The 12,740-nt window shown below is 41.3% G+C and overlaps 1 protein-coding gene and 1 pseudogene across 1 annotated transcript in view; one reads left to right on the top strand and one right to left on the bottom strand.

Annotated features, from left to right (window-relative positions):
- adam10a (ADAM metallopeptidase domain 10a) overlaps positions 1 to 12,361 on the top strand; it is a gene marked incomplete at its 3' end in the record, with an annotated part of 43,554 nt that extends 31,193 nt beyond the window's left edge. The window contains exons 5-8 of the mRNA XM_071531652.1: positions 7,902 to 8,002; positions 9,417 to 9,575; positions 10,688 to 10,780; positions 12,178 to 12,361. Of these exons, the coding sequence (XP_071387753.1) occupies positions 7,902 to 8,002; positions 9,417 to 9,575; positions 10,688 to 10,780; positions 12,178 to 12,361 (537 nt within the window). The remainder of the gene's footprint in view (positions 1 to 7,901; positions 8,003 to 9,416; positions 9,576 to 10,687; positions 10,781 to 12,177) is intronic.
- Positions 4,074 to 5,864, bottom strand: LOC139654552 (nuclear factor 7, brain-like; annotated as a pseudogene).
- Positions 12,362 to 12,740: the final 379 nt, after the last annotated feature.

Here is a 12,740-nt window from a genome sequence, read left to right as displayed (position 1 = left end):
GTCTGATAGGATCCCCACCCTTGCTCTGGTGTGGCTGATCACTGCCAGGCACTCCTGGCTGCTGGCTGCTGCTCTGTAAACACACACATTCACACATGCCGAGGAGGCTAAAAGTCAGGGTTTTTCTTGCTCTGTAAAATCTTTGGCCGCTGAAGGAAAATTTAGAAAATTTAATTTAAATAAAAGTCTGTTTGAGAGGGGCCCAAGAGTGGATTGAGATACGATGAAATCTTCCGCCCATAGAGGGCGAATGTCATCCTATTAGTAGTGACAGGAGAGGAAGCCGGTTGGAGTGGCGAGTGGCAGGTGGGATCAAGCCAAAGTGAACCATGTATAGCCGAAGTTGCGTTATGGAAGCATACAATTTATGACTTTCAACCTTTGAAGAAATGGATGGTGAAAAGCCAAGGTAATGTTTGAAGTGTGCAGTTAACATGTAACATTAGGGGCAGGGATCTTTCTCACTGGTAGACCTTCCTGTGGAGTCAGACCGGCCACACTGGAACACCCTTGAAATTTCTGCTTCTATCCCTTTTCTCACTTATCCCATGAAGTCAGTTAATTTTCCTTTTATCCCTCGACTCCCTTTAACACCTCTATATTGAGAGTGGTTTAGTGTTCACCCCGCTAGTTTTGTTCATTTGGGAAAGTGAGAAACTCTCAGTCTGACTTGGGAGTGCATAAAAAGAAAAAACATAGATCGGGTAAGATGAAACATTAATGATCCCTGAGTGGAAATTAGGCCATTACAGCAGCAAAAAAAAAAAAAAAAAAAAAAAAAAATAGGGTACAGGAAAGAAAAATAAAATATAGGAACACAGCAGGCTGTTATATAAATATACATCATCAACAGTTTCAGCACAAGAACATGCACCCAGGACATCGCAGCTAGATGCATGCGCCCTAGACCCCTAGGTCACCAGGACGCCCCACATTTCACATTTTAAGATTGATCTCATATCTGTCTTCCATTGGTGATGTCTCTTGAACAAACCTTGACATTCCGGCTTAATCACAGAAGTTTCCACCTGGCTTTTGATGCTAAGTGGGAGGAATGGTGGACAAAATTGAAAAGTCCTCGTTTCTGACTTTTGGCTTTTCTTGCAACTTTTTTCCTTTTTTCCCATTTGCAAAGGCCTTTCGATTTGCACTTGAATAAGAGGGCATTCACTGTAGGGACAATGAGGGCCTTCTCTGTCAAAATTGGAAACACATTGTCGGAGGTTGAATGCATTGTTTCAGTGCGTGTCCAGTCAGTTCAGTGACCGGCACGGGACTATTCTCTTTGCTGAATGACCAGTGTGCTACATAGGGGCCGCTGCTGAATCTCTTGCACCGCTGTTATGAGATCATGGGTTCTGCAAACATAGGCTACTCAGAGGTAGATGACGCATTAGTTAAAAGCAGTTTGTTTGAAACCTGCATTATTACCACACCACATTAATTTATAGGCCCAGAATCATATATGAATTGAATTAATATGAATTTTTCATATTGGGATTGCGTTGCCCATGTTTAATTTACTTTCACTATGAACATCAACTCCTGTTGACAAAAATGAGTTTTCTCTCATTTAAAAATATTTTTTTTGGCATCTTTTGCCTTGATTAGGCAAATTAATTAAAGTGGAAAGAGACAGGAAAGATTAGGGTAAAGAGGGCCCAGGTCTGACCCGAATCCAGGATATTGCAGTCACATGGCACACACCCCAGACCATTGAGCCACCCTAAAATCAATGTGTGTGCATGTGTGTGTGCGAAATCCTGCGAAACACATACGCAACACAAACATTGACACTGACCCCTACCTCTGAGCCTCATAACTAGAGGTGTTTTGTACACATGAAATTACTCGTATATACTACATATGTAGAGCTGAATGCAAAGTTAGTTGGACATAGGCCACAGCTTGGCTGCTGTTTCAGGAAGGCTGTGCTGGCCCAGCATCATTTATGCCCACGACTTTGATGGAAAAGGTCTATACTATAGAATAAACTGTCAGAGAAACTGCTCCCCCGGCACTTCTCTGCTGTTGAGGAGTGTGAGTTGAGACAGCATTTCTTGGAAAATTACAGGGCAATTGACCTTGTCTTCTGTATGTATTTGTAGGAGGCGTCCAAAGATGCAATGGCTATTCATTGGATTGAAATTCCAGTAATTTGTAAAAAATTATATCAGTGAAGGCTGACAGGGGTTTTATGACATAAAACTGTGGTGATTGATCAAAATTTGAATCCCTTGCAATATCTGCTGGGATCAGATCATTTTGGTCAAAATGCAAGCCCTGCTAAATATTTGCAAGGAACAATTAGGATACAGGAAAGAAAAATAAAATATATAAAATATATAGTGGGGGCAAATGATTTGACAGTATGAGTGTATAAGCTTGATTCATCATTTTGGAAAAGTGCTGGCCGACATCTCAGCAGGTAAAATGGTGCCTGACACATATTGCCATTTGAAAAAAATGCCAATTTTGGCCTTATGGTGTGTGTGCAACCAAAAGTGGTGTGACACACCTTTTAAGCCCTTCGCAAAAAAATTACATGAAGTTTGGTTGCTCGAACATTTAGGCATTAAGGAATAGTGCATCCCTTCCTGTTTGCATGTCTACAGCGTCATTTTTTTGTGTCACAGGCAAATGGTTACAAGTATCACAATTCTGTGATGCAAAGATAATGTAGGCAGCTGAAATATGCTGACGAAACAGTGAATAAACCGTCATCAAACTACAGTACGTTACACAAAAAATAAAGTCTCCATGGTTACGTTATCAGCAAGTCTCTCTTCCCCCTTCACTGAAAACACCGTTAGGCAGACTTGACTGCTTCCTGTTTGGCTGCCTCACATTCAGATCAATATCTCTTTATCTGTGAGAGGCTTATTTGTTTAAGGCAAAACGTGTAATGTTTAAGGTCTTGGTAAGCTACGGATAGCTGTGTTAAATCCAGACAATTAGTAAAAAAAAAGGTTTTGTTTAGCAGGTGCTCCCATTCCGCACATGTGTAGTATGGTAATATTGTAATTTTAGAAAGTTGTACTTATTCCCTCTTGCTTATCTTATTATCTTATTATTAGTTCAGTGGAGGTTCGAGCCAAACATATACAACTTATACACCAGAATTTTATTTTCAAATTAAATTGCGAAATGAAATATGTATATAGATTTATATTTAGTACATAAAATAACTTTTTACATTAAATGAAAAGATGCAGATGTGGTTTTTGTACTGTATTTTCATTATTTTATACATAACTCTCTCATCCACCACTGAAAATGATGCACGGGTTAGAGGTCATGCAGCAGCAATGCATTGGCAATAGTAGTAGCATACATTCAGGCATTTTTTGTGTGCATAAAATCAACAAAATATGCAGTGGAATGCAGTGGTTTTAGAGGCAAAGTTATCCAAAAGTAGTGGAAAATAAATAAGATTACATTGCTAACATACATAATCAATAATTTACATTTTACATCTCAGGCATTTAGCTGATTTTCTTATCAGAGTGTCTCAAATGAGTGCAACAGTAGAGAAAGCTTCAATTCCTGAATCACCAACATTACATAAAGTCTGAATCCAACAGTAGATCTCCACCATTTAAATATATGACACTTATTAAATAAATTACACTTACTTACAAAATGATTCATAGTGCAGAATTAAAATGGTACTTTTTAAAGGACAGTAGATGACTGAAGTCTTTGGTTGACACAATGATAACACTTCTACAGACAGGATCCTTTCTATGTTGGAGATGTTGAATGACAAACTATGAGATAATGTTTTATTTCCCTAAATTGATATATAGCGTTTTGCAAATGAACACTTCAGCTGAGCCTGGCTATGTTGCTGTAAAAATTACAAAGAGAAGACTAGTAACAGTGGAGAGAAACTCTTAACAACCTGGGATAAAGGAAGATAAATTTAACATTTCAGATGAAGAACCAAATAAATCAGGTTCATGTTTTACACGGAGTCTAGATATAGAGAAAATCCAGTTTAAGACTTTATGTGTGTGAATAGAGAGAGAGGTCAGTTTGACTATATTTCTGAATGTAGAGAAAATTCAGTTTAGCACATAGGCTTGTCTACTTTATTCTTTTTTGATTATTTACTTTGTTTTATTTACTTTTTTTTCTATTTTTGTCTTTCTTCTTTTTACTAAAGCACTTTAAAGCTGCACTAGTCCAGGTTCTACTGTAAAACTGCCACCGTCTTATCAGCTAGTTACAGTGCAGCACCTAACCATCATCATCATCATCATCATCATCATTATCATCACCAATCATTATCAGTCATCATCAATCATCAGTCATCAGTCATCATCATCATCATCACCAATCATTATCAATCATCATCAATCATCAGTCATCAGTCATCATCATCAGTGCTGTTCCACTGTTACAGAGAGCTTCACTGGTAATACCTTCAGAGGGAGGTCTCAATGTATGGAAACAGCCTGTCAGTGAAAGTGTGTGTGAAGGTGTGTATGTGTGTGTTGGTATCAGGATCGGAGAATGACAGCTTGCCTCTGTCCCAGTCCAGATGCACTCTGATTCTTTGGAGCTTCTCCCTGCCTGGGAGATCAGTGTCTGGATTAAGTGGGGAGAATGCTCTGTATTCACCGCAGTAGTACCATATTCTCCATAATCCAGACCATATGTCCCCCTTCCTATGGACAGACTCTGCTGCCACACCCAGTCCCTAGTCTGTACTGTGTCCAACCTCAACATCCCAGCTGTGAGTCCCTGAGTTAAAGCCCTCTGAGCCCAGGACAGAGCAGTAGTAGTCAAATCTCTCTGGATTGTCAGGACGCTGCTGTCTCCCTCCACTTCTCGCACTGGTCAGATCTTCAGACAGGAGCAGTTCTGGATGAGCGGTGTTAGGGTCCAGAATCACAGGAGTGTAGGAGACAGTGTCCTTCATCTGGTCCCAGACTGTGAAGCTCAGGTTGCCCAGGTGTTTGGCCACGTCTATCAGAGCTCCTGAGACCAGCTGTGGATCATCCAGCAATGGGTGCTGGACTGTATCCATTGTAGCCTTGTAGTTCTGGAGGAATGGGACATCTTCAGCTGTCAGCTCCTCCTCTATGGCTCTGATGGTGTCAGAAAGGGCTGCTATCGTTCTGCTCAGGCCCTCAGTCTTTTCCTTCATCAGTCGACTCTTCTGCTCCTCTTCCTCCCTCAGCGCAGTGATCCTGGCCTTCTTTTCCTTTTCTAGAAACTGGTGAAGCTTCTTAAACTCCTCTCTAATCTGCCTGTCAGTGTGTCGGGCCTGGACCTTAATGTGTTCTGCTGTTAGATCAAAGCTTTCTTTTACGCGATTAAAGAGCTCCAGTTTGTCCTGTAAGAGATTCAGTGATTTCTGGACTTCCTCCTTGTGATCCAGTGCAGCTTCGTCAATCGTTCTGAATCTGTGGTTGGTGTGTTTTTTTGAATCTCGACAGACAACACACACCGGCTGCTGATGGTCCAGACAGAAGAGCTTGAGTTTCTCAGTGTGCAGACTGCAGAGAACCTCAGACCCTGCTGAAGCTCTCTGGTTTCTCGCCAGTAAGAAGGCTTCACACAGGTTCTTTAACGCCAAGTTACGAGGTGTTTCACTCTTTGAAGATCTCCTCTTACAAACTGGACACTCGTGTGTTTGTTTCTCTGTCCACCATTTCTGCAGACAAGCTTTTCAGAAGCTGTGGCCACATGCCAGGAGGACAGGATCTTTAAAGATGTCATGGCAGACAGGACAGGAGAGATCCTCCTCTGATCGGGAAGCCATTTTCTCTCTGAGTGAAGCTAAAAACACACTGGGCAGACCACTCAAACAGGAAGTCACTCAGTTAGTCACCGAACCACTCCCTTCTCTGGAAAGTTCCCGGAAAGTTGCTTTCACTTTGAGTAAAAAAAAACTCACTGTGTGGAGTCAGGAGCAGGTTGACGTGGCAGTATACCAGTATCCCAGTATTCCCAGTATTCCCAGTATTCTCTGTTGTAGCTGTGGAGAGGTGAGCTGTCCTCCCTCAGTGGAAGTCGTGGGTTTGGTCCCAAGGTGAATCTTATCGTCTGTCTTTCAGTGTGTGCGTCTCTTCTCAGTGAGGAGCGGAAGAATGATGACCTCCGTTTCCTGGTTTCTCACAGCTGAGTCAGATAACGGGTGGAGCATTATCAGGTCAAGAGTGAGTTTTATTCCAAAATAATACTCTCCTATGCTCAACTGTTAACTATAATAGACCAGCAGCCTGTCACACCAGCTGCTTGGCTGAAACAACCAGTTGTATAATGTTCCATTAAAATTGTAACATGTAACTTTTTCACATTAAATACCAGTAAATAAACAGGATATATTCTGCAATATCAGTTTGTGTGTTCATGCCTAGATCCCCCTCGTTTGCCTGAAGTTGCCTAAAGAGCATTCAAGAAATGGATAAAACCCACATATACTTTAAATATGTTGATACATAGGACCACACTACAGTGTGTGTGGTCCAAATAATGGCAATAATTCAAAGACTCAGTTACAGATGGCACCTTTTCACTGCCAATCAAGAATACTAAACTTCACATATCATCCAGTACTGCAAAACAATCCATTTCATTACGTTTCACACGTTTCATTTGTCTAGGTTTGATTTAGTTTTAGTCACACAGTGATAGAATGTTAAAGTGAAGTGATTAAAAAAGTGATAAAATGATTATTGCAAAAAAGGGATGAAATGATCATTGGAAAAAAACACACAAAGAAGAGATCAAACAACATGGTGGAAAAAAGTAGAACAACAATAATATCCATAAAAATGACAAGGCAAATAAAAATAGATTTGACGACATGATTTGTGAAACCATCTCCCCAATGGATCTTTCCTCTCTCCATATGTCACACTAAATTGTTCCCAAAAAAACCCTCCAGTTCCTCCCCTGGTCTTACTTTATTTCTCTTTTTAGCACTCCTCTCTTAAATTATCATTCTATGGTCACATGAACATTGTCAGGACATAACAGCACTCACCCTTACACTACTTACTATTATAAATTCGGTGATCTAGGATTTTAAGCTTATTCCTCTGTTGCACTTGCTATAAGCCCCTCTGTATAAGAGAGCCAGCTAAATGCCAGTGTGTTGTGTGGGGGCAGCAGCAGAGGTGATGATGTGCCCTAAGACTGACCCCATCTTGTTACTGTGATCCCAGAAAGAGCAACGTCCTCATGAGACCACATGTTGTTGCTGGAGTGATGAGCATTGTTTCTATGAAGAGGGCAAGAGTGCAGTCATTGTGTACACACTGTACAGGCTAGATATGGATAGAGTGGAGATTGTTTGTGTTTTTAAACACTGCGGCAATTCCCTGGATAGACTCTCACCTTAACGCTAGAGCATTGTTTGACATTTCTTGATCTGAATTGGTTATTCCAAAAAGGTATTGGAAGTCCCATTTATACGCTCAATTTCTTGGAGGACTTTAAAATTGCCCTTTTAAAATTGTGTTGTGTTTGCAATGCAGACTGGACTGTTTTCCAGCCCATCTAGCAGAGTGCAAGGACTAGTTTAATGCGGTATGTGTATTGGCATGGACAGAGCTTTGTTACTCAGCTGTTGTAGAATAGAAGAAGGGTGGGTTGAACAAAGGCAAAAAAAAAATTTCAATTAGTGGAGGCATGTAATGGTTAAGACCTTGTTCTGCTGGGACCGAGAAGAAAGAGATAAAGGAGAGCCGGAGAGAGGGGAGACGACACTTTCGGATTAGTGGAAAATCCCTACCACTCAAGCATTTTATTAACTACAGCTCTCCCCCCTCTCTCTGACTGTGGGATCCACCCACCCCGGCCCATCAAACGTGACTCTAAAGAGATCCATAATGGGATGTAAGCTCTTTCCAATCATTCCCCCCCATCTCTCTCCTTTCTGCCAGATTATCCGCATAAGTATGGCTCAGAGGGCGGCTGTGCCGACCACTCAGTGTTTGAGAGGATGAGGAAGTACCAGACATCAGCAGCAGAGGAGCCAGTCAAGGTGAGTTCCTGCATCACACCAGAGCCACCCACCCCCCCACCCCCCTCCCCCACCCCCCTCCCCCAATTCAACTCACAGTTGGACAAGGTCTGGAAAATTTATAAGACCCTATCCCACATCTAACGCACCTTACACTCCCATAAGTGCATATACATGTATACCTTTTTTAGCATAGGTCGACATAGTGTGAATCAAACTACCATTGGCAATGTTAGTGTCACGCACCCATTAAGCTATACAGTACATGTAAAATTTCTGAGGGATTGCTTTAGTGTGAAGCCCTGTCAGAGTGAATGATGTGCTTTAAAAGCCTGAGAGCTGTGTGGATTTCACATTGGGACTGGTCTGTCAGGCTGTGTTCACTGGAACTGTAGTATGATATTATATGACTTTTTCAAGCTGTGAATTACATTATCTGATGCCCTTCTCACTGATACAATTGTGTGTTGTAGGTTATTTTTATATTTTTTTCATTAAGCCTTTCATTCTGTGACAGATATTGACTCATATCTTGCTCATAGGTGGGTTGCGCACACGCACGCATGCACGCATGCATATACACCCACACACGGCTGCCGTGCTTTCATGTGTGTAGCTATGTGTCTTGACTTGGCTGTGACTTTGAGTGCTTTACTGTTTACTGTATTCTGTTGTTTTTAATGTGTATGTTGTTGTTTCTACTGTCCATAAGCATAAGCCACTAAGCACATTGTATATATCTGTACTAGATTACTATCTGTCTATGGGAGAAAGCCGGGGCACAAGCCTTTCATTGTATTGCTGTATTGTTTTTTTAATGCACATGACAATAAAACTTGAACTTGAGCTTGATCTGTTCAGGGTTAAAATAACAGCAACATTATGCTAAAAAGGAAATATGGAAGTGATTTGGCTAGAATATGTATCCGCTCTGAGAGAGAGCTTTTTCGATTGCTCTATTCTCTTAATCCTGCTAAGTTGTCAGCCATTAGGAAGAGGAGATAACTGAGTGTGAGTCATGCCAAGCATGAAACCTGGAGTTTTCCCTTCTGGAAAGTTCTGGAAGACTTATCTGTATTAAAATTCCCCCCTTCTTCCAACATGACTAGACAATCATGGCCAAGCAGCTTGTTTTCATTCCTTTTGTGTTTATCACATTCAGGGCAGGAAACTCAACTTCTACACAGTGGCTGATGATTTCTAACATTCACCAGTCATTTTCCCCTATTTAACCAGACAAATGTGTTTTTTCAAATAGAAAAGAACTACCACAAGATGGTTGCCTACCTCCCTCAGAATAGAAAGAACAGAGACTTACAAGACGTATTCAGAAGTTACTAGCATTTGGCTGGTGGTTAGTGTTAATTTCCCACCCCAGCCTCCTCCATTTTGTGACTACCTTGCCTTCCCTCTGCTAACCCTGTTGTTGCTGCAGGAGGTGAGCAGTGTGCTGGAGGAGGAGAGCTTCCACGGTCCAGTCATCCTGAGGAGGAAGAGGGCGGCGGGCATAGAGAAGAACACCTGCCAGCTCTTCATCCAGACTGACCACCTTTTCTTCAAATACTACGGCACAAGGGAGGCTGTCATTGCTCAGGTATACACCCATGCATAAACGTTACTTCAGTCTGGATGCTCTTTTGCCGCATCTTATAAATACACATATATATATATATATTGAAGGACATTTGCCAATCAGACCATTTTCTAATTCAGTTTCTAAAAAGATGTGTCACAATATAATATCAGCATTTGGACAGACAAGCCTTTTCCACAGAAATGGCAGCATCTAGAAATGTTCTGCACTTTTTTTTTTATTGTACCCTTTTCCTCAATTTACTGTATGTATTAAATTATTTTTTGCATCATAAGCCTCTGGCTCGACACTCTCCCTATGCGACCTCTGTTTCTCTTCGTAATATATTGCTTATTATTTTGGAATTTACGCACCATTAGTCGACCATTATATGGGCTTGGTTCTTAGAGCAGAGCAGACACATCTCATTTTTATTTGCATCTATGGACGGGCGAGAATGAAGCTTAACCTGTTGGGATTTCAGGGTCTCTCTCTCTCTCTCACTCCCTCTCTCTCTCTCTCTCTCTCTCTCTCTCTCTCTCTCTCTCTCTCTCTCTCTCTCTCTCTCTCTCTTTCTCTCTTTCTTTCTTTCTTTCTTTCTTTCTCCCTCCCTCCCTCTCTCCCTCTCTCTCTCACACCTCTCCACTTATTCAATGAGAAACTCTGGATTGAAAAAGCTCAGGCTATACATTGCAGTGAAAATAGCAGAAACTATAGTGTTTGTGTAGGTTTGATGAGCTGAGATTGGCTACACCAGTTTTCTGGCTGGCGGAATGAATGAGTGTCATGGACTAATGATTCAGTGTAAGAAAGCCCGAGAGCAGCATATGTGGGGCCATTTTAAAGAAAGATGAAATGCTCAAATTGTCTGTTCTCTGGACAGATTAAACTATTCTTTAGACAATCGTTTGAGGAACATAGCTATGGAGGCATTACTGCAACACTGTTTTAATTTGACAAGACAGACACAGTGTTGAGCTCATTCCCCCGCTATTCAATACCAAATGAATAAGGACTGTGTATTTAGAGAAATTGTTTGTGATAAAACTATTCTTGGTTAACAAGGCTGTGCTGTCAGGGTGTTCCTGTTTTATTTGCATTACTGCTAATCTAACAGCTTGCTTTCTCTGCAGATCTCCAGCCATGTAAAGGCTATTGACTCCATTTACCAGACCACAGACTTCATGGGCATCCGAAACATCAGCTTCATGGTCAAAAGGATTAAGGTGAGTTAAAGCTCAATTAAGGGTTGATTTGAAGCTCAGGTGAGTTCCAGCTGCCATCTGAGTCTGGACCTGTGGGCCAAGTCGCTCTGTCAAAATCAATTTATTAAAACACTTTACCCAAAAGGGCTGAAGCTGGCAATATTTGAATTAGAATACATTCTAAATACCTTTCTCCTCAAATAGGAACTGCCATAGCTAACTTTGCAATGAACATTATGGTGTAGACACAGTTTCCTCAGTGTGAATACTCTCTTGGCGTAAATAGACATCAGTGTTAATTTTGGCAGCTATTTTAGATTTAGTCTTAGTCTTTAGATGAAAATGCTTATTAATTTTAGTCACATTTTAGTCATTTTTATCCTTCATAGTTTTAGTCCAGTTTTAGTCGACGAAAAGTCATTACATTTTAGTCAACTTTTAGTCATTACTTTTAGTCAAAATGTTTTCTATTTAAACTAATTCAATTAATACAGGTATCGGAAATTGGAATCAAGGTGACAGGTTGTATCAAGTGTTGAAATTCGTAAAGCAACATTTCACTCTCTCAACACTTTTACTTGTGTACATTTTGCAAGAAAGACTGATTCCAGGCTAAGCCAATGTGGCTTGCTAGCAAATTTGCCACAAGTTGACATAGCCGACTGCACAGTAACACTGACTTAACGTTAGCAAATGTATATGCTTGGTTAGCTAACTTACTGTGGTATAAATAGCAGGGTGGTGCGCCTTCAAGTGTCTCTTCAGGTTGGTCGTATTCTTCCCACCTAATTTGTAGCAAGCGTCTCTCCGTCTCCCGTTACTACAGTGCATTGTGTTTTCCTTTCTGCCGAATCATAAGGAAAGTGTGTCCATAGATCTATTCTTTTTTTCCGACCAAACCCTTTTTGCGCTGAAGCCATCAGGTTGTTGTAACTCGCTGTCGGTTTGGGACATCATCACCTGTCGTTGGGATTGTGGGAATCTGCACGCATCCCTCAACCAATTCAACCAATGACAGGGATGCATTGCTTATATTTTGACAGACAGACTAGACGCACAATTGGGGGACAATATCATGCATTTTGGATGTCCGATAGCCCACCAGTAACATTTTAGTCCCGTCTCGTCTCGTCAACGAAAACAAAACATACATTTCGTCATAGTTTTTATTATCAAAGATCTATTTTTAGCTCGTCAACGTCTCGTCTTAGTCATGGAAAAAAGCTCGTTGACGAACATTTTTCGTCATAGTTTTCGTTAACGAAATTAACACTGATAGACATACTATGTTTTTTTGTGTCAAGGACCTGTTAGTTTCTCCAAGCAATATTTCAGTCTTCTACTCTCTCTCTTTATCAGTTTGGGTATCTCTCCTTTCTCACTTCTCTTCTGTAATGGGCCAAATTTCTTCCGTTCAGATAAACACAACCAGCGACGAGAGGGACAAGTCCAATCCTTTCCGCTTTGCCAACATTGGAGTGGAGAAGTTTTTGGAGCTTAACTCGGAGCAGAACCACGATGACTACTGCCTGGCCTACGTCTTCACTGACAGGGACTTTGATGATGGGGTGCTTGGCTTAGCTTGGGTTGGGGCTCCGTCAGGTTGGTACAATGCACACACACACACACCCACACACCAGAATGTGAGAGTATATAATAATAATGATGCTTCTATTGATCCCTGTAGGGAAACTCTCTTTTTACTTGCCCCCCTCCACATGGCGGTCAGAGTGCAGGGTCAGCTACAGAACAGCCCCCCTGCTGTTCCCATGTGCTGCGTGCTAGGCATTTTCTGAATAGTTTTTTTGCTGACAGGCTCAGATCATTTCATCTGTACTTCTGACTTGTTCATTTCAGATGAGTTCAGTTTGGGCTCTCAGGTCTCAGCAGGTATCAGTAGCAGAATTGTGGTTATGAGCAGAGGAACTTGAGACTGGACTGCTGGTTGCCTTGCTCAGCCGTCCGCATCGTGGTACTGATG

Source organism: Centroberyx affinis, unplaced genomic scaffold (assembly GCF_046629955.1).
Source record: "Centroberyx affinis isolate AG114_WGS23_722 - 3 ecotype Tasmania unplaced genomic scaffold, CSIRO-AGI_Caff_v1 ptg002105l_1, whole genome shotgun sequence".
Lineage (NCBI taxonomy): Eukaryota > Metazoa > Chordata > Actinopteri > Beryciformes > Berycidae > Centroberyx > Centroberyx affinis.
This window is presented reverse-complemented; position numbering and strand designations above follow the sequence as displayed.